This window comes from Megascapheus bottae, chromosome 27 (assembly GCF_031878675.1).
Source record: "Megascapheus bottae isolate mThoBot1 chromosome 27, mThoBot2.hap1, whole genome shotgun sequence".
NCBI classification, from domain to species: domain Eukaryota; kingdom Metazoa; phylum Chordata; class Mammalia; order Rodentia; family Geomyidae; genus Megascapheus; species Megascapheus bottae.
In genome coordinates, this window is record NC_143535.1 from 5,248,375 (window position 1) to 5,270,409 (window position 22,035).

At 44.9% G+C, this 22,035-nt stretch overlaps 1 protein-coding gene across 4 annotated transcripts in view; it reads right to left on the bottom strand.

The window, feature by feature from the left end:
• The window catches only part of Kmt2a (lysine methyltransferase 2A), a 72,775-nt gene that overhangs the window by 6,286 nt on the left and 44,454 nt on the right, over positions 1–22,035 (bottom strand). For 3 of the 4 annotated variants that reach the window (XM_090319400.1, XM_090319398.1, XM_090319397.1), the window contains exons 14-30: positions 19,968–20,090; positions 19,420–19,604; positions 17,777–17,950; positions 16,698–16,808; positions 15,840–15,913; positions 14,249–14,442; positions 13,821–13,927; positions 12,413–12,550; positions 10,896–11,054; positions 9,914–10,031; positions 9,737–9,815; positions 8,592–8,752; positions 7,764–7,949; positions 3,384–7,611; positions 2,757–2,849; positions 1,648–1,712; positions 765–935 (exon numbers count right to left, since the gene is read on the bottom strand). In XM_090319400.1, the coding sequence (XP_090175526.1) occupies positions 765–935; positions 1,648–1,712; positions 2,757–2,849; positions 3,384–7,611; positions 7,764–7,949; positions 8,592–8,752; positions 9,737–9,815; positions 9,914–10,031; positions 10,896–11,054; positions 12,413–12,550; positions 13,821–13,927; positions 14,249–14,442; positions 15,840–15,913; positions 16,698–16,808; positions 17,777–17,950; positions 19,420–19,604; positions 19,968–20,090 (6,366 nt within the window). The remainder of the gene's footprint in view (positions 1–764; positions 936–1,647; positions 1,713–2,756; positions 2,850–3,383; positions 7,612–7,763; positions 7,950–8,591; positions 8,753–9,736; positions 9,816–9,913; positions 10,032–10,895; positions 11,055–12,412; positions 12,551–13,820; positions 13,928–14,248; positions 14,443–15,839; positions 15,914–16,697; positions 16,809–17,776; positions 17,951–19,419; positions 19,605–19,967; positions 20,091–22,035) is intronic. The other variant, XM_090319399.1, reaches the window with a different exon arrangement.

The window sequence follows — 22,035 nt, forward strand, 5'->3', positions numbered from 1 at the left end:
TGAGGCTCAAGTGGTAGAGCTCTAGCCTTGAGAAAGTCCAAGGACAGTGCTCAGGCCCTGAGCTCAAGCCCAGGACTGGCAAAAAAAAAAAAAAAAGTAAAATCTTTAAAACCAACTCTGAAAGGAGGAAGTAGCACTGCTTCTCCTGCTGGAAGGAAGAGAAAACAGCTGAGCAAATGTAGGAAATCCTTCCAGGGAGAGGGAAGAGATGGGGGGGGGGCGTTGTATGAAGGTGTACAATCTGTCCTTTTGGGTGGTATTGGGGTTTGAGCTCAGGGTCTTGCACTTGCTAGGAGCCACTCTACCAGCCCAGTGTATGCCATCTTTCTTTCTTTGTGGGTCATGGGGCTTGAAACTCGGCCTGGGCACTGTCTCTGAGCTCTTCAGCCTAAGGCTACTGCCCTACCCTTAAGCCAAGCCCCGCTTCCCATTTTCTGAAGGTTAGAGATAAGAGTCTCAGGTCCTTTTGTGCCTGGGCTGGCTTTGAACCTTGATCTTCAGATCTCAGCCTCCTGAGTAGCTAGGATTACAGGCGTGAGCCACCATGCCTGTGCCCAGCTTGTCTGCAATCTTAAGAATATAACTCTTACCACCAAATCTTTCTCTTAACTATGGCTATTTGTCTAATAGAGAGAATATGGCACACATTCTCTATGTGTGAATCCCACCTACTACCTGGGACATGCCTTGCCCCTCAGTGGCACCACAGAAGTGGCTGAAATGGGGCTGGTAATGGAAGGCTGACTTAATTCAAATACACTTACCTTCAATACTTTCTGCACAGATCTGAAAGCCATCATCACTTGAAATTTCAAAAACAAGTCCTTTCTTGGGCTTTTTCTCAGCAATGCTTTCCTTCCGCTTTTGTTCTTGCTGGAGCCAAAGCATCAGAGGAGAGCTGAAAGTGCTTTCTTCTTCTTCCACTGCTTTAGGTTCTAGGCCGGAAGAAAACCAGCATAGTGTATAGTGCTGTAGTGACTGCGCCTGGCACCACACCCGGCTGCACCATCCCACACACAGCTGCAGCCCTGAGGCTTGGTGAGCTGTTTCAGGTTAGAGCTAGCAGGAAGCCTGGTAGTTTTTGCTCCAGTTTCTGGTACAACTGGATCACCTTCCCTAAGTGTGAGTCACTGTGAAGATAGTGTCTTGCTCCTGCCGAGCTTCACCTAGACTGCTTCATGACCTTCACAGCCTCTGGGGCGATGAGCACAGTGAGGCAGGAGCCCTGCACTGGCCACAGAGCCATCCATCTCCAGGGGTGGCACTGTTCGCAGTGATGTATCAGGACTCCTGAAGGACCAGCACATCAGCAGGCTGCACTAACAGCCTGATCTGTAACTCTACCAGAGTCAGTCTGTCTCATAATATGAAGATGGTTCTTGTTTCCCTTTGTGACAATTAGGGTTTCACTACTTAAATGTCACTGCTGTAACTACCAGCACAGCAGCAGAGGATTTCCAGAGGTTATTCTGTGCCCCTCACTGACAGATGACAAAAGGATTAGTAACTGCTGCTCTGCTTTATGTTAGCCAGTACTTTACTTGGATTAGCACCGCTTTGGAATCTAGAAAGTTGGGAGGTTCAAGTCAGTAATTGTAGCAGTCCCTCTAGCTAAAATTTCCTCAAATCCAGTAACGACCCACATACCGGTATTTTCTTGCTCACTTGCTGGATTCGGTGTTGTCTGAACCTCTGGAAGAACAGCCACTTGTCTGAATAAAGAAAACCGTATGAGAGAGGCAAGGTCAGCTAGCTCTTCAAAGATAAAAAACACTTCACAATCTGTCAGAAAGGGTGCTAATTATATACAAAACAACTAGTAAAAGGGAACCACAAGGTGTTGTGTGTAAAACCCGCTGAACAAGCTCCACCATACATTCCCGACTGGCATGTAAACAGCCACTCCTATAGATTCCTTCCCAAACACAAGAGTAGGGCCTGCTTGTGGTAGATAATGCCCTTGAAATCCTTCTCATATCACTAGAAGTAGGAAAGAAATATGAAAGAACACTTGTCAGATGCAGTTCCGTAATTACTTAAATAAGGCTACCTAGTTCAGCTAAAAAATGAAGTTGTACAAGCCAGTAAACCACCATCTATTTTCACCTCCTAAAATGAATCCTGAAACAACCTGAATGTATAGCAATATACATCATTTAGTTAAATAAATCACTGCATATCCACATAATAGTATTGGAGGTAGTTACTGTAAAAAGTAGGGTGTGTTTTCATTCTTATTTTTTGTCTGTCATGGGGCTTGAACTTAGGGCCTGGATGCTGTGTCTGAGTTTTTATGCTCAATGCTAGTGTTGTACCACCTTGCCCCACAGCTCCACTTCCATAATATTCTTATCTCCAATTAACCACCAGAAACTGGAAGTGGTGTTGTGGCTCAGAGTGGTAGAGTGCTAGCCTGGAGCAAAAATGCTCAGTGATAGCACCCGGGTCCTGAATTCAAGCTCCATGACTGACCAGGAAAGAAAAGAAAGAAAAGATAAAGAAAGAAAAAAGAAAAAAAAAAAAAAAAAAAGGAGGACTCTTTAAGGTAAAGGGCTATATTCTCCAGAGAGAAATATACTCATTACTTGACTTGTGAAATGGAACCCTCTCTGTACAATACCTTAATAACAATATCTATCTATTTTAAAGGGACATAACTGAAAACAAAACACAACCCAATGCCAATCAGGAAGAAGAGTTCTGACACAGGCAGACCGAGTGGAAGTCAGTCCTAGAAAACTGATTTTGGAGCTCACCCTCCAGGGTGCCCACACTCCTTCTGCAGAGGGCTCCGTGCCGGCTGCTCCACCCTTGCTGTGTCCTGCTGCTCTGTCTCTGCGCCAGCGGCCCTAGAACAGAGTCATTTGTGTAAGGAAATAACCAGCAAACATGGGCCAAAGTGGACATGGAGGTCAGTCTTCAGAAATAACTGCCAGGGCTGGATACAACTTACACGGCTGCTGCAGCCTTAATCCAAACGTCCTGAAAGTTAGAATGATGATCACTGAGAGAGGACACGAGGGGCCTTTCTGGGAGCATTAGAAGTGTTCACACAAATGAACAAATGCACAACACATGTAGACAACAAGGTCAACAGTCCCTGGCACGCAATAGCTCGTTTATAACAGGACACTGTGAAGCTCACAGCAGGGAACGGCTGCCCACCAGACAGGAAAAACTTTGTATCATTCCGCAGCATCCTAAACCCTCAGTCAGATGGAAATGGGAGCCAAGAGCAGCACACTGCTGGCACAGACTAATTACCGATAAAGCACCCCCCAAGAACTGAAATGACTACAAGTAAAACTCCAGACATCCTGGTGAGGCAACTGAGTGCCTCTGCACAGACTAGCACGCCCCAGAACTGACATATGGCTGCTCACCCTGTGACCGACGGCCCGGATGTCATGCTGGCTTCTTGGTCTGGAATGTGTGCTTCGGAACTGGTCCTTGAATGGGAAACTTTGTGCTTCTTGCCACTCCCTTTGTCCAGAGGCAGCTGGATCCGTTTGACTTTTGCTTTGGTTTTAGTGGGAGCTGGCACTGAAGGGCTGGAGGACTGCTGTCCAGAAGAGGGAGAGCCACCTGGAGAGGCTGAGTGGGCTGGCACAGCCAAGGGCAAGGCCTTGCTCTGCTCCAGCCCCACACTGTTAGAGGCATCGGCTGTTTGGGTGAAGTTGGGTGCTGGGGTCCCAGAAGCAGAATCCAGATCCCGCTGGGAAGAGAGGCCCCCAGTTTTGCCAGCGAGGAGCTGGTTCACGTGCTGCAGCTGGTAGTGCTCGTCTGTCTCCCCAGGAGGGGATGCAGAGGCCATGGCTGAAGTCTGTGGAGAAGGGAGCACACAGATGCTCGAGGCCGCAGCCATTGCCGCAGTAGAGGGAGTTTGTGTGGCCCCTAGTTGCGAGAACATTCCTGAACTTGGTGGTAACGCCACAGGCTGCTCCTGCAGGCCCAGGCTCTGCTGATTGGCTTTGATTAGAAGATTGCTTATAGAGCCAATATCTGGGGACCCAAGCAGCCTCGGGTTGGTTAAGGTGACATGGCCTGGAACTGATGCGCTACTTGTAGGGGTTGCCGTAGTTTGCATGGATACCACATTCAAGACAGAGGAGCTGGATGCCAGGCCGGACACAGGCCCTGTGGCGAGGTGGCCAGCATCCTGGCTTATTGTTGCAGTGCCTGCAGCCGGGGTGGAAGTTCCGCTCACGCTCTGTGGTAACAGCGGGGCCTGTTCAAAATACATCACACCAGATTTAGATCTTTTTATGATGTTGGGGACAGTTCGATGAGAGGAAGTATTAAGTGACCCCAAATCTAAGAGGTTAGGATGATTAGAAAGCTGGGAGGGTGTGAAGTTGACCAGTGTCATGTTGGACACCACGTCAGAAGGGGTAGTGTTGGGAGGAGTACTAGAGGGAGCAAGCTTCTTGTTTCTCCGAGTGTGTAGACGAGATATGGGTCTTTTCTTGAGTCCAGAGGATGGAGTGGCTGCTGTGGTAGTGAGGTCAGTCCTCTGGCTGGCTTCTGAAACCAAGAGTTGGGGATCTGGAGGAGGCTGAACCCCAATAAGTAAGCCTGAAGGCGGACTGCTGATGTTGGGTGGGAAGCTACTCTGAGCAGCGCTGGGGAAGGAATGCAAGTGCTGGTGGTGAGGCATGGAGAGCAGTCCTTTGCTAGCAGGAGGGAACAAGGACTGAGAAGCTGGCAAGCTTGGGTTCAGTCCTGTGGTCAGGGTGAGACCACTCCCCATGGGCCCCAATACGGAAGAATTGGTCTCCATCACACTGGGGGCAGAACTAACAGGAGAGGTCAACTGGATTTTTTGGGTCACTCCATTTGGAAGAGTTTGGAGAACATAAAGTGGCTGCATGTTCTGGTTCACCACAATGAGTTTCTCGGTGGTTGGCTTCAGGTGGGGTGGAGTGGTCTGGACAGCTGCGTTAGAAATCTGAGAAGGGCCGGGACTCTCAGTAGAATTGGGCACATATTTCTGGTTCTGGATGGGCACAGTAGGGGAAACAGGTACCTGAAGGCCAGGGGTGCTACTGTTTCGAGGTAAATCTTGATTGGCGCCATGGCTTTGTTCCACGGAACCACAAGGAGGGCTGGAGATGTGATCTGCATCCATGTGTCCTTGGATAAAGTGATCAGGAGTCATGTGGCCTTCAGGAGCAGGATCGACTCCTGGACTCAGCAGTGCTGGGTCACCGTCAGCAGAGGCAACTGATTTTTCTGTGATGGTCACTCGCTTCTCCCCTGAATCCGAGATTACTGCCAGGCGACTGGGATTCTGGCTAGGGACAGTGGGACTCCGGGTGGTCAGGACAGACAGATCAGATGGCAGTTCTAGAGGCAACTCAAACTGCTCCTCTGCTGAGATGGAGGAAGAGACGCTACTGTCCACAGGTTCTGTGGTTGGCAGCTGCTGAGAGAATACTTCAAACAGACCCATGTCTTTCTCCCGATTGCTGTCGAGCCCCAGCCCTTCACCAAGGTTCAAGAGTTCCGAGGACGACGATTCTGGGCTCTCACCCAAGGCCTGCATGGACGGAGTATTCTTCAGGACAAAGTCCATGATGTCAGAAGGCAGGATGTTGCCACAGTCGTCACTGTTGGTGTTGTCCGAGTCCGATTTCAGGAGCTCAGTGTTGTAAGTGTCTAGTATATTTTTGTCTGATGGGGTGCTCGTGTGGACTCTGCGGCTTGACTCCAAAGAGCTGAGCTGAGCTTCCAAGGAATCCTGCCCCTGCGTCTTCACCCTGCTTACAGAGTGGCAGTTATCCATCTTTGGCTCATTTTTGTGGCCAACAGAACTCTTAATGACGTGTTCTTTTTCTCCAACATCTTCAGGCCGATCAATCTTTAAGTTTTCGGTTCCATTTTCTTTGCCATTTCTCTTTGCAATCTGGCTGCTTTTCCTTGTTGTGGCTGTGACACTAGTGTCACTCTCAGTCCCATCATCAACACCATCCAGCTGTGAAATTTTGGGGAGGTCACACTGCTCCTCTTCCCGAAATAAGCTGTGGGACGCTAGCCGCTCCTCTCCACCCGAAGAGATGACTGTTCTGGTAAAGTTGTAATAGTATAAGTCATCCTCATCGGAAGTGCTCAGGTCATCAGCCCCATCCACCTGTCCGTCTGCCGACCGCTTGCCTCGCTTCTTCCCAGGGGAGCTGCTGTAGAATGGAATGTCTTCTTCCCCGTAGGACCTGACGCCATAGAGTGGGGTAAGCCCAAAGAACATGTTAGACCGTGCCCGGGCACTGCGGCGAGGGTACCTCCTCTTGAAAGAGCCATCGTCCTGGGGTTTGGGGCCGTCTGGCAGCATTAGGTTTCTGTCCTGCACAGGAAGGTTCTGATAGTTATTCCTCTGAGACTCCTGGGATGAGGGAATGGTGGGGCTTGGTTGGATAGCTGGACCATCCCCTGGACTTCTGGAGGCTGAAACGGGGTCTGTGGGCAATGTGGATTCTATTTGCACAGGCGAGGCAGGGCCACTTTCTTTCAGGGCATTTTTGGATTGACTCTCACTTTCCATTTTCAGTGGTGTCACCTTGACAGTGCATTTCCGGGGTGCCTGCGGTTCCTTACTAGATTCTTCTACTTGCATGGGTGTAGCTTTAGGGATTCCTGAAAGAGAAAGGCCTTTATCCCCAATCTTCTCAGAAGAAATGTTATTACATGGCCGCTGCCCCATAAACTCAGGAGTCAAAACTTCACCAACAAACTCTGGCTTTAGGTTTCCTTCCTCATTAGTTGTTACTTGACCAGGTTCCAAAAAGGATTTACTGGAATGCTTTTCTTTGAAAGTTTCCTTAGAAGATTTTTTCCCTTTCTGTCTCCTGTCTCTGGAACTAGATCCCACATGTTCACTGACAATGGATGACCTGTTGTTTACTCCAGAAAGCTTCAAAGTTTTGACTTCAATGTTTTCATCTGGAGAGAGATTTGTTGGCTGGGCAGATTCTGTGTGCTGGTCTCGATCATTTCTTTGCCCTCTCGAATGGAGTTGTGGGAACGGAAGGGCCTCTTTGGAAGGAAATGACACTGAGGACAGCTCAGAGAAAGTGCCAGTTTTGCTAACACTTAATTCTCCAGAAGTGGTATTATGGACCTGTGGGCCCAGTTTTGGAATTCCAGGGTAAGCCACATTATGTGCAGTTCCCTCTGAACTCTTGGAACTCAGCATTTTGGTCTTCTCTCCCTTTAAAGAGGAACTCTTGGCTGCTGAGTCTGAAGCACTGGAATGCTTCATTTCTGAAGCTGAAGATCCATCCAAGTGACTTGTTTTAGAGCCTCCAGTAGCCACTGTCCTTCCTGAACAAGTGGAGGTGATGTGCCCTAGATTCACACTCGAATTCAGTGGCCCTGGGCTGTGATCCACTTTGGCACTGGACTCGGCCCCAGGAGCAGTCCCGCTGGCAGAGACTGAGGAGACACTACTCCTGGAGTAAGCATTTCCAGTTCTCAAGGGAGACATTATCCGGAGCTTTGACCGGAGGGGTGACAGGGAGGAAGTGCTGTGACGCCTGGAGCCAATGCTTCGCAGGCCAGAGGAGAGGAGAGGATCACCCACTGTGACGATTTCATGAGTGGTTGGGGTAGGACTTCCTAAAGGGAAGAGAAAATAGCAAAGTCTATCACTCATAGAACGGATGTATAGAAGTCACTATTTTCAGTAACTTGGCCACATCTATTTATAGGTAAATGAAAATAAAAATGGCATTTATTTTGGGCTGATCTTCAGGGGTTGAGTCTTTTACCTGCAGAAGGCAATGGCCGACAGCCAGGGGATCTCTGTGTAGGAGAGTAGCTGGGTGTTCGAATCCTAGGAACCTTTGAGATGACATGATAATAACAGGAGCTAGAGGTCTGCGCTTGGGGAGGTCGGTCTGGTGATGGAGGACTTAGAATTGCAGCTGGATTTTGACTGTCTTTAGAGGAAATTTCTGTGGTAAGAAACAAAAATTCTTCATTAAAAAAACTTGGGGGCCAAGAGTTTGGCCTAGTGGTAGAGTGCTTGCCTAGCATGCATGAAGACTGTGGTGAGATTCCTCAGTACCACATACATAGAAAAAAGCTGCAAGCAGCCCTGTGGCTCAAGTGGTAGAGTGCTGGCCTTGAGAAAGCCTAAGGACAGTATTCAGGCCCTGAGTTCAAGCCCTAGACTGGCAAAAAACAAATAAACAAAAAACTTGGTGAAAATACCAACAAATAGTTAGGTCCTGGTGGCCCATGCCTGTAATGCTGGCTACTCAGGAACCTGAGATCTGAGGACTGCAATTCGAGGCCAGCCCAGGCAGCAAAGTGTCAATGAGACTCTTATTTCCAATTAATCATCAGAAAACAGGAAATGGTGCTATGGCTCAAAACAGTGAAGTGTTAGCCTTGAACAAAATGAGCTCAAGGGAAGCTCATAGGGCCTGAGTTCAAGCACCACATCGGACAAAAAGACAAAAAAACAAAACCAAAAATGTCAAACTAGAAACAAAAACAGTGTCCTACAAAAGTGACCTTCCCCCCTTCTACCTTTTACTCTCAGTATATATTCCCCAAACTCTAGTTCCATCCCACCAGGAATTCAGACGAACCTGTAAGTGATGACGGACTGTGGGCAATGGTCCTGTTTTCATCATGCTGCACAGTGCTATTGATGTCTGGCTCTACGGCTGGAGGCCGGCACTCCACTACCTTGCATGTGTACACACAGCGCTTGCGGGCATCGGTGGTGCTCCAGTATACCCGGGAGCACCTGAAAATGGGGAGGAATCACAAAGTAGAGGACAGAGCATTTGTGAAAACTTTTCTTCATCCTAAGTTCCCTGGTTTCATGGATTTAGTGTATTTAGTTTTACTTCATGAGTTCTTACAATTCCCACAGTTAGGTTGTTCAAAATTTTATAGTCTTTGGCCTTTCTGACCCAGGTTCAATTCCTCGGTACCACATACATAGCAAAAAGGAGAAATGGTGCTGTGGCTCAAGTGGTAGAGCCCTTGCCTTGAGAAAATCCAGGGACAGTGCTCACGCCCTGTGCCTAAGCCCAGGACTGGCAAAAAAAAAAAAAAAAAAAAAAGAAAGGCCCTACAACGCAACCAGGGCAAACTTGAGGGGAAGTTCTCTTTGGGAGAAAAGCCCAATGCTTTAAATTTGCTGAGTGCTGGTGAAGCCTTGTTTATACAAAGAGCTTCTAGCTAAATGTGAAGTACACACTGTTATTACAATTGGAATGCAGAACAAATTGGACTATTTATTGCAAAATAAGACTCCAATGAGGAAGATGTAGGAGAAATTTGATCTTACTTGGTCAGCTTGTTAGAGGCGTAAACAAATGGCATCATGTAAGATTACAAATCCTTTGTTTTCTTGTTTGTTCTGAAACAGGACCTCACCAGGTAGCAGGCTGGTTTAGAGTGTGTGTGAGTGAGTGTGTGTGTGTGTGTGTGTGTGTGTATTTGATCATGAAAACATCTGGATTTTGTCATGAATGAAATTTAGAGGAATTTTGAGACTGACCCCGTTTTCTTTAGACTTTATTTGGAAATAATTCTGAAGTGCTACAATGCTTTATGTATATAATTATATTTACTTGACACAGTGTTTTAATCCCAAACTACAAGACGATGAAGAAGAAATGTGTTATAAGCTAAGGTTCATGTCTACATGAATGGTCTGAGTACATTACTTCCAGTGCTCAAGTTGTAGGCATTGCTATATTTAGCTTATGCAACTACTTACTGATATCCAATGGGAAAGAGTTTGTCTTCACAGTCAGAGAGATCATTTAAAATTCCCAAGCAGTCGATTGTCATGGAGCCTGTCCAATGAAAAGGAATGGATTAGAGGATACTTGGCCGGGCTGAGAGCTAGAAAGGGTCTAACTGGCAATTTAGCCTTCCCCCAGGGCTGTCATACCAATCATCATGTGTATGTTTTCTGGTTCCAAGCCATTGAGGAACTTCCTTCTCAAGCTGATCCCTTCAAAATCCACAAAAACTCTTCTAAACACTTCGAATCCATTCTCAGGAACCACCTTAAATAAAAGCAGTGGCTGTGGTTAGGAGGAGGTCCCCTTGTGCTGACTCCATCACAAAATCACCCGTCTATCTAGCAGCGCCTCTTTGTTTCTCACAAGACAATATGACTCTAAGAACACTTAGGAACATCTGGTAAGATGACAAAACTGGTTTGCTGTCTTGCAATTTTCAGTATTTGTCCCCTGAATTTCTAGGGAACTCAAAAAAGTATTTACATGCAAGGTGCCAGTGGCTCACGCCTGTAATCCTAGCTGCTCAGGAGGCTGAGATCTGAGGACTGCAGTTTAAAGCCAGCCCGGCAATAAAGTGCATGAGATTCTTCTTTGTTTTTTATTAAAACTTTTTATTAACACTGATTTTTCTTTACATCATATTTCAAGTGTCAAGTTTAACAAACAAGTATTCGAGATTGAAATATCTATATGCAATCCTGTGAGACTCTTATCTCCAATTAATCACCAGAAAACTGGAAATGGCATGTCTACATTAGTCATAAGAAGACCTGCAGGAAACTAGAAATGACAAGGCCCTGGTTGTACAGAGATGGGGACAAACAGAAGCAGTCAAAACAGAAAGAGATATTTGGACAGTAAAAAACACTTGTATGACCTACTCTGGTGAATACACACTGTGGGACGTTTATCCACACTCACAGTTGTACACTACACCAAGGGTGGGATAGTGATACAGCAATATAACTTCATTAGCTGTAACCAACATAGTGCTCTGGGAGGATGCTAATTGCACAGGCAATTTCTGACCTCCTATTTAAGTTGCTGTGAACCTTAAACTGTTGTTAAAAAAAAAAAAGCCTTTTATTAAAACAAAAACAAAACTAACTAAAAGCAAAGCCATCTCACCTCGCCTTTAATCAAATCCCGGTGTCGTTGGCAATACACCTTTTTATCATCCAGAAAGACACAATTCTTGGCTCGGGAACACATGAAATGGTAGTTGCTGGTACAGGAGGTGAGACAGCAACCCACAGTTGCTCCTGGCTTTTGGCAGAATTCACATCTCTAAACACCCAGAAAGAACAGAGCACAATGAAGCCTTCAGAAGTCTATAAAACTACCTTGCCTGGCATTTCCCCCAACTCATCTGTGGCTGACTTACAGAGAAATGACACGAAACTCAAAGCTTCTTCAAGTCCTTTCTCTCCCATATAGGGCTCTGTGTCTACTGCATTCAATGACTGCAACTTGGACCCAGGACTGATTTGTAGGACAGGGAATTTGGAAGATAAATGTCAAAAACATCACCCTGCAAAGAAGCTACTCCATCGTAGGGTGACTCAGCTTTACAAAGACTTCATTAGTCTTAATTTCTGAACTTACTAGACAGATCAGACAAGAATCATATTACAGGGTTCAGAGTCCCCTTCCTTTTCCCACGTATCACGTGTCACTGTCATAATCTGCACCCCCTTCCCAGCAGGACTTCTTTTTGACAATCCTCCACTTTTTTCCTTTCAAACTCTAAATTTTACATTTTCACTCTTTCTTTTTTCTTTTCTTTTTTTTTTTGGTGGGTCATGGCCCACCAAAAAAAAAAAAAAACTCGGCCTGGGCACTGTCCCTGAGCTCTTCAGCTCAGGCTACCACCCTACCCCTTGGCCTGGGCATTGTCCTTGAACTGTTCAACTCAAGGCCACTGCTCTACCCTTGAACCAAGCCCCACTTCCCATTTTCTAGAGGTTAACTAGAGATAAGAGTCTCAGGTTCTTTTGTGCCAGGGCTGGCTTTGAACCCTGATCCTCAGGTTTCAGCCTCCTGAATAGCTAGGACTAGAGGCATGAGCCACCGCACCCAACTATTTTCACTCTTTCAATGCCTTCTAATTTGGCTCTACTGCTACTCTCCACTTTCTACTGCACATGCACGTATGTATGTGCAGAATGTGTGTTCTGGAGTCTCAGAATGCTGCCTCAGTGGTGTCTAAGGTCACTGAAGTCTTACATGCCCCTCATAGACTTAACTAAATCCTAAATTGAATAAGGCTTCTTTTCCCATTACTTTTTTTTTTTGCCAGTCCTGGGCTTGAGCTCAGGGCCTGAGCACTGTCCTTGGACTTTCTCAAGGCTAGAGCTCTACCACTTGAGCCTCAGCACCACTTCCAGCTTTTTTTGTATGTATGTGGTACCAAGGAATCGAACCCGGGTCTTCGCGCATGCTAGGCAAGCACTTTAACCACTAGGCCAAACTCCCGGCCATTACTTTTTGCATCTCACTTCCAAAGATCACAGTAGGAATCTACCTACGAAATGTATGAATACCTACTGGCAAACTCTGAATGGACTATGACACAGCCCTGACCTATGCAGAACATCCAGAAGCTGACAGGGAATGTCTTTCACTGAATTTGCCCAAGACCTTACCAGCTGCTTGCCCCTGACCACAGCCATATGCACATTCTTCAGTGAACCATCATCATCTTCAAACACTTCCGCAGACCACAGAGCACAATTCACATGTGTCCACTCGTTCTGGCCAATGTACAGCAAACGACCAGCATCCTATGAAATAAAGATTTACTTTTTTCTTAAAAAATTCAATATAATGCTCAACAAGTTTTCACTGATATTAGCTTTACCTTAGTTACTACAACCTCAAGAAAGAACGTATTAAATTCTTTTGTTTCCCCCAGTCAGTTGTAAGGCTTGAACTCTGGGCCTGGTTACTGTCCCTGAGCTCTTTTGCTCCATGATAGTACTGTACCACTGGAGTCACGGTGCCACTTCCAGTTTTCTGGTGGCTAATAGGAGGTAAGAGCCCTACAGAATTTTGTGTCTGGTCTGGCTTTGAACCATGATCCTCAGACCTCAGCCTCCTGAGTAGCTAGGATTACAAGTGTAAGCGACTGGCACCTGGCAGAATCTATTATTATTATTTTATTATTATTTTTTTTTGCCAACCCTGAGGCTTGAACTCAGGACCTGGGCACTATCCTTGGGTTTTTCTCAAGGCTAGCACTCTACCCTTGAGCTACAGCACCACTTCAAGCTTTTTCTGTGTATGTGGTACCAAAGAATCAAACCCAGGGCTTCATGCCTGCTAGGCAAGCACTCTACCACTAGGCTACGCCCCCAGCCCAATGCTATTACTTTTTTTTTGGTCAGTGTGGGACTTGAACTGTGGATCTCGGTGTTGTCCCTGAGCTCTTCAGCTCAAGGCTACCTCCCTACCCCTTGAGCCACAGCACCACTTCTGCAATTACTTTCTTTAAAATCATTATTTTAGAGGCAAAATTCAAAATGCTTTAAAAAAAAATCTTTTCTTGCCAATGCAGGGGTTGAACCCATGGCTTCATGGCAAGTGTTCTATCACTGAGCCACATGAGACTCTTATCTGCAATTAACCGCTAGAAAATGGGAAGCAGGGCTGTGGCTCCAAGTGACAGAGCGTGTGCTTAGAGCTGAGGAGCTCAGGGACAGGGCCCAGGTCCAGAGATCAAGGCCCACGACAGACAAACAAACAAACAAAGTACTAGACACCAATAGATTATATTTTAAGGGGAATCATCTTTTGAATTGAGTTTATCAGTTATAAGAAAACAGAACAACAATCTTCAAGTCAGATGTGAAGGTGTGTGCCTGTAATCCAGTCACTTAGGACACTGATGCAAGAGGGTTCCATGTTCCATGCCCGCTCCAACACAACACAAGCGCACAGTAAGTACCAGAAATGGACAAGTACACAGTAGTCATCAAAATTGCCACAAAGGCAAAGCAGCTCATGTGAAGTGTCTATGAAGCAGGATCTCCTGTCCTGTTCCCATGTACTTACATTTGCACTGTCATCACCATACATCAAACAAAGTGCACACTGTCTATTATCTTCTATGCCTGGGGGTGGGTTCAGCTCTGGGCTGTCTTCTCGAGTCCTATCAGTACCTTGGAACCCAAAAGACAGGCAGTTAAAATTGGCAGTGCTATCCCAGGACAAAAGAAAATAATCCTACGTAATGGATTAAAATAAACACTTTTAAAAACCATTCCAAATTATGTTGTGTGATCAAGACTTAAAAAAACTAAGAGTATTAACATCAGGCCTCGTTAATATCCAGAGTGAAGAAAAAACAATGACTTCATTACATTTATGGATGATCTGAACATTTCTTTTTCTGATTACCAGATGGACTAAATTTGCTTTTGCCAAGTCAGTCATTTGCATCTAGAGAGAAAAAGATCACGGCTCTTCCCTGAATGCCTTACTCAAAACCGGCGGGGTGGGAGGATGCAGAGGAGCTGGTGAGTCTGGCTCTCCAGGCGCTTTGGGTTTGGGAGCTGGGATGATTTTCTTCATTAGAGGAGGCTGTTCAGTGGGGCTGTTCTCCTCTCGCTCCTGCCACTGAGCATAATTATGGTCAAGTGAAGGTGGAAGCACTGCGTTTGGTAACATCCCACTGCTGAAAATAATCGATTCAACAAGTATTTATTGAGCTCCTACAGTATACCTAGAACAATACAGATAATCAAATTCTCGACATCACCAGGTTTGGACTCATCTGAGCCATTTAAAGAATGTATGAGAAAGTCACAGAATTTGAAATTTGCTTAATTATTTAGTACCTTAACATTCTAAAAATTGTAATGTCCCCTTCCCACCACTGCCACTTCCCAGTGTCTCACTATATAGCCTAAGTGGGCTCAAATCCTCCATTCTCAGCTTTAAATATGCTGGAAATATACCACCATACATGCCTTAAAAAGATAATCTTAATATATGACATTTGGCTACACTTCCTGAAGTAATGTTTGTCAGAAACTAAAAGGACTTACTGGCGTAAAAATCAAATTTAGGAGTAGGAAAAAAAATATACTGAACTAAGTAAAATCTATATAATCACTAAGTGTCCCAAAATATAGTAACTTCACATATAGCGAACACTGTGTTGTTTCTGAACCAGACCAAAAGGCACCTTAACCTATTTTTGTTTGGGGAAGGGGGTGGGAGTGGTTTGCTGGTCCTGGGGCTTGAATTTAGGGCCTGGATACTGTCCCTGACCTTTTTTGTTCAAGGCTAGTGCTACACCATTTTGATCCACAGCTCTATGTTCAGCTTTCTTGGTAGCTAACTGGCGATAAAAGTCGAATGGGGACTGGGAGTGTGGCTCACTGATAGAGAACTTGCTTAGCATGCATGAAGTCCTGGTACCACATACACAGAAAAAGCTGGGAGTAGTGCTGTGGCTCCAGGGGTAGAGTGCTAACCTTGAGGAAAGCACAAGGACAGTGCTCAGGCCCTGAGTTCAAGCCCCAGGACTAGACAAGAAAAGTCTCATGGACTTTCCTATCCCAAGCTGGCTTCAAACTGTGATCCTTGGATCTTAGCCTCCTGAGTAGCTAGGATTGTAGGTGTGAGGTGCAAGGCCTGATTTACTTTCAACATTAAAGCAGACTAGAAGACTGTTACGGTGGCTCACATCTGTAATCCCCGCTATTCAGGAGATGAAGACGGGGGGATAGAGTTTGAGGCTAGCCTATGCAAAAAGTTAGGAAAGCTACATCTCAACCAACAAGTTTGATGTGGACCTTTGTTTTTGGATACTCAGAGGCTTAGGTAGGATTGCAGTCTGAGGCCATCGATAGGCAAAAATGACATGAACCTACGTCCAAAAGGTAATCAAAGCAAAAAAGGCTGGAGGTGTGGTAGAACACCTAAATGAGGCTCTGAGCTCCAACTCCAGTAGCATCAAGAAAACAAAAATAAAAACAAGCTTCCTAGAAGATCTCAATGTAGAAATATGAGAACCCTAAGATTTCTAAGTGACAAAGGGAAAAATGTAATGCTGAATTTACTTACTTGCTTGATACTTTATTTGGCTCCCAAAATCTGGACTTTTTGACACTAAACCATGGAAAAACTCTTTCCATTTGCTGAAAGGAAACAAACAAAAAGTAAACATGTGAAACAACTTCCCATCAGTATCTGTCAGTACTGGTGATTTTAGGCTGCCAAAGCCTAAAAGATCCATTCACTCTGACAACCTGAGCCATTCCTACCAAAGAATAGAAAAACTGAATTAAAATGAACATGTTTTACACATGGGACAAAGCAAGCAGTAAGCTGGATATGATGCTTCATGCCTAGAATCCTAGCTACTCAGGAGGCGGAGATCTGAGGATTATGGTTCAAAACTAGCCCGAGCACAAAAATCCGTGAGACTCTTATCTCCAATTAACCTCTGAAAGCTGGAAGTGGTGCTGTGGCTCAAGTACTATTATTGACTACTATCATTGAGCTGAAGAGCTCAGAAACAGCACATAGGCTGAGTTTAAGCTCCATGACTGGGGCGGGGGGGAGGGGGAAGCAAGCAGTAGAAGAAAACAAGTTAATGTATTTCTGGGTACATTCCTCATAGCTTAGCATTAAAAGTGTGAACTATAGCAAGACACTAGTGGCTTGCACCTGTAATCCTAGGTACTCAGGAAGCTGAGATCTGAAGATTGCGGTTCAAGCCAGCCTAGGCAGGAAAGTCTGTGAGACTCTTATCTTTAATTAATCAGTGGGGGGGGGGGAGTGCCAAAAATGGAGCTGTTCCCAAGTGGTAGAGTAATGGCCTTAAGCAAGAAATTTTTAAGACAGCTCCCAGGCTCTGAGTTCAAGCCCTAGGATCAATAAAAAAAGGAAAAAAACAAAAAAACAAAAAAAAAAACTCACCCGGATAAAGAAGGACTTGACCATGCTGTTGGCTTTTTTAATCTCCGGTTGCCCCCCGTCGGAATTAATGGCTGCTTGAATGATCTTCACAATATCATCACTGAACTCTAACTGTGTGCATAAACAAAAGTCCAATTATCCATAAAATAATCAAAATAATTCATGAAACAATTAATGACATGTGACACCTTTTCCTTCTAAGTCATCCAACACATCACATGCTATTTTATTTTAAATGTCATTTCTCTTTGGCTGAGGTTTTTGGAGTTCTGTTCATAATTAAATTATGGCAATCAGGAGATGCAGGTTATTAAGCCAAAAATGCCAACAAATTAGCTCAATCACAGTAAGTTAGACAAATAGATTAATAATGTTTCATTTGGACTAAAATAAACAACTGAACAGCAAACACAGACCACAGTAAACAACCATTTCCTATATTTATTTTGGCTAGTCTTGGGCTTGAGCTCAGGGCCTGAGCCCTGTCCTTGGACTTTCTCAAGGTTAGAGCTCTAGCACTTGAACCTCAGCACCACTTCCGCCTTTTTTTTCCCATGTGTGTGATACCGAGGAATCGAATCTGGGTCTTCGTGCATGCTAGGCAAGCACTCTACCACTAGGCCAAGCTCCCAGCCCTTCTTGTGCATTTTTAACATCATAATATTAAAAAGCATCTAGCTACAAATGAATAAAGGAACACACATTAGTCAGATCCAAGCTAAAGAGGATGAATGAGCTACATATTTTCATTGATCCTAAATTTGCTAGTGCTTCCTCTTCATGTAAAAATAATTTTCAGAGAACTCAAGAAAACAGCCAAATAAAATACTAAGGGATTATCATAACTCTTCTAAAATAATTCATATATCTATATATTATGTACGTGCCCATATATACATATGCACATATATGTATCTCAAACTATGTGATATATCTAAATATAATTCTAATCTCCCATTAAGCTACATTCCTTACCCAATTCCCATTATTTTCAAGTTTGATAAGCAGCTTTATTCCCCGAAGATCTGAGGAAGTTAAACATGTGCCTGGAACTTTGGTGGCTTGCTCTACAGACATACCACGGATGTGTAGTTGCCTTGGTCCATTTTCCTCTTGACACCTTCCAAGTCTAAGGGCTGCTGCTCATCCTGCTTACTGACCTCCGTGAGCACAGGGGGATCCGGCCCTTCCGGAGAGCTGCGGGAGGGTATGCTCTCCTCTGTTTCCGGGTTCAAGTCCGGAGGCTTGGCAGCCTGTGGCCAGGAAAGATGTTCTTTTATCTAACACTAAAAATGTACCCTCTATGCAAACTCTAGAAATACTGTGAAATCTCCTCTATAAAATATAAAGACATGATAATACCCAGAAGTTTCTTTACAAAGGAAAGTTAAAACAAGCCTATTAAGCTGGTATGTGGCTCACGCCCGTAATCCTAGCTACTCAGGAAGCTGAGATCTGAGGATCAAGGTTCAAAGCCAGCCAGAGCACAAAAAGACTCTTATCTCCAATTAACCACTAGAAAACAGGAAAAGTGGCTTGGCTCAAGGGTAGAGTGGTAGCCTTGAGCTGAAGAGCTCAGGAACCGAGCCCAGGCCAATTCAAGCCCCATGACTCCCCCCAAGCCCCCCAAAAACAAACCAAAAGCCTATTATCTAATACCTGGCTTAAGTAGGCAGGAACTAGAAATTTTACTTGATGGTTTCCAAAACCAGTGCGTTGTTTTTGAGTGTCTAGTTCTTTTTTTTTAATACAGCACAGTAAGAACTACACCTCTATGTACCATATACATAGAAAAAAGTTGAAAATGGTGCTGTGGCTTAAGTAGTAGAGCTCTAGCCTGGAGAAAGCCCAAGGACAATGCTTAGGCCCTGTGTTCATGCCCCAGGACTGGACAAAAAAGCCAGGTACAGTGGCTCAAGCCCCATAACTGACAAAAAAAAAAAAAAAAAAAAGGAGTGCTCCCATTTGCACAACTACTTAAGCACAATTATTTATTTGATTCAGCTAGCCCGTCTGGAACTTGAACTCAGGTGCTGGACACTTCCCAGAGCTTTTTTTGCTCAAGGCTAGTGCTTTACAACTGGGGCCATAGCTCCACTTCCAACTTTTTGATAATTTATTGGAAATAAGAGTCTCATGTCCTTTCCTAACTTGGCAGGCTTCCAACTGTGACTCAGCTTCCTAAGCCACTTAGGAAGAGTAATTTTATTTATTTATTTATTTTTTTGCCAGTCCTGGGCTTGAGCTCAGGGCCTGAGCACTGTCCTTGGACTTTCTCAAGGCTAGAGCTCTACCACTTGAGCCTCAGCACCACTTCCGGCTTTTTTCTATGTATGTGGTACAGAGGAATCGAACCCGGGTCTTCATGCATGCTAGGCAAGCACTTTAACCACTAGGCCAGACTCCCGGCCCCGAGTAATTTTATTTTTAAAGATCAACTCTGATCAGGTTTTTCTCCTGGATGAAGTCCTTCACTGGCTACCCATCACTGTTCTGGGGAACATTAGGTTCCTATTATAGCAATGCATCCTTTGAAGATATGGTCCCTTCCTGCTTCCTATTTCTACGAAAGCCCTTGGCTCTGAAAACGTTCCTAACATTTCTGAAACAAGTAACTCTACAAAGCAAAACCAATAAACAAAGCAAACTACCAAAAATCAAAGCCTGTTCTATTATTAACGTAAAAATGTGCTTTTAGGAAACAATAGGGAATTCAGCCCACCTGCCGGTAGCGTAGCAAGTGACTGGTGGTCCGGGAATTCAGCAAGGCGGTCAACACTTGCTTTAGAGAAAGCTGAAGCTCTTTTTCTAGGGCCAGCCGCCATTCTGCAGGGTGCCGTTCAGTACAGTTGACACAAGTGTAGGCCACACTTTCTGGCAGATTGGATAGAATCTCATACATCTCATCTAGAAAAGCAAAAACCTACAATGATGGGTCCTCTAGGAGCGGAGAGAGGCAGAAGTCGGTGGAGGGCTCTGACCCAATTCCTGAGATGTATGGGATCACAGCAGGGCAGCCACTAGCCAGCACTAACCCAGGCTCTGGTGAAGGGAGCCCCCAAGGGTTCCAGTGCCTCTCCGCAAAGGACGGTCATGACAGGGAGGTGTGAGGGAGAAGGGATCCCAAGCCTACGTGCTGCTTATTCTAGAGACTAAAGTATAAATTGAAAACAAGTTCAGGCAGCGCTAGTCTGAGGGTGATGGTGCCCGGGGCTTTAAGTGCACAATACCTAGAAAAAAAGAAATGATATTTAAAAAAAGGAGTCCAACCTTCTGTACCTGAAAGGCTCTCGCACTTGGAATGCACCCAGCGGTCGCACTTCCCGCACTGCATCATCTTACTCTCGTAGTCGTCATCGTCATAGCACTTGTCACACAGAGGGCAGAAGTTTCCTGAAAGCGAGGCAAAGCTGACCAGGGGTGGAGCTCCACCTAGGCCCTCAACTGTCACACACACGCAAGCCAACGTAACTACAAACCGCACGCCCGAGTCACACGTGAAGGCAGACGGCTCCACACACTGCCGTCAAGCCAACTCTGTACTCATAGAATTCTCAAAGGAAAACTACACAACTGCCCCTTCCCTTTACACACTAAATCACAAAGGCCAGGAGGTAGATTTTTTAAAAATAATGTCACAGAAACAGGGCAGAAAAGTGACCGCCTTCTAAACATTCAAAAGTAATGTTTAGCTTCTAAACAGCTTCGAGCACCACGCTATAAAATTTAGTTCTACATCCATGCATCCTAAGTTTGCCTTATCCCTGTATCCCCTCTATCCTTATCCACTTTTTTCCCTTGATGTCAGTACTAGGGTTTGAACTCAGGGCCAAACACTCTTGGGTTGGCTTTTTTTTTTTTTTTTTTGCCAGTCCTGGGCTTGAGCTGAGGGCCTGAGCACTGTCCTTGGACTTTCTCAAGGCTAGAGCTCTACCACTTGAGCCTCAGCACCACTTCCGGCTTTTTTCTATGTATGTGGTACCGAGGAATCGAACCCGGATATTCGTGCATGCTAGGCAAGCACTTTAACCACTAGGCCAAACTCCCGGCCCTTGGTTGGCTTTTTAAAGTTTCCAGCTGGTCCTCTATGCCTTGAGCCATGCCTCCACTTCCAAGCTTTTTACAAAAAGCAGCAGTCGTAGATTTGTCTGTCAGAGCTGGTTTTAAAGCTCAATCATCAGATCTCAGCCTCCTGAACAGCTAGGACTATAGGTGGGAGCCACTGACACCCAGCTCCGTTACTTCTTTTTTTTTTCTTTTGGGATCTGGGTGTTATCCTTGTTTTCTGCTCAAAGGGCAGAATGCTCTACCACTTTTACTCACAGTGCCACTTCCAACTTTCTGGTGGAATAAGAGTGTCACAGACTTTCCTTCCCAGTCTGGCTCTGAATGTGACCCTCAGATCTCAGCATCCTAAGGTAGGATTACAGGTATGAACCAACAGTACCTGGCTCCCTCCATTATTTCTTTTTTTTTTCTTTAAGCTGAGTCTTTTTTATTAAAGAATTTATTAATCTTGATTTTTATATCATATTTCAAATGATGTATTTAACAAACAAGTATTACAGAAAGGACTCTACATACCATCACTGGCACATAGATTTTAGAACATAATTAAAATTAGGCTCAGGGTTTGTATTTCATAGATACATATTAATCTATGTAATAAAACATTATGTCTATATAGAGTCATAAATTTTTATGTCTATGTAGTTGTGTTTATAGTTCTAATACCATGTCCATAGCATTGGGTACGCAAATACTGAGTCCTCGCTCTTGTACTGTGTGGATCTGATAGCCACATATTAAGGATACCATGCGCCTTTTGCTCCTTTAGTCTTGACTTGTCTCAACATGATTCGCTCTGGATTCATCCATTTCCCGGCGAATGCCATTATTTTATATTGTCTGTTGGCTATGTAGAATTCCATTGTGTGTGTGTGTGTGTGTGTGTGTGCACACCACATCTTCTGTATCCATTCATCTGCAGTAGGGCATCTGGGTTGTTTCCATCGCCTGGCTATTGTGAGTAGTGCAGAGATAAACATAGCTGAGAAGGTGTCCTTATCCTATCTTGGGTTATGATGTTCAGGGTAGATGCCCAGGTGTGGTATGGCGGGATCGTAGGGAATGTCAATTTTCAGTTCTTTAAGAAACCTCCACACTGCTTTCCAGAGTGGCTGAACTTGCTTATAATCCCACCACCAGCAGTGCAGTAGGGTTCCTTTTTCTCTACAACCCTGCCAGCATCTGTCATTGTCTGAGTTCAAAATCTTGGCCATTCTTATTGGGGTAAGGTGGTATCTCTTCATTACTTCTTACTAGACTTATGTTCATC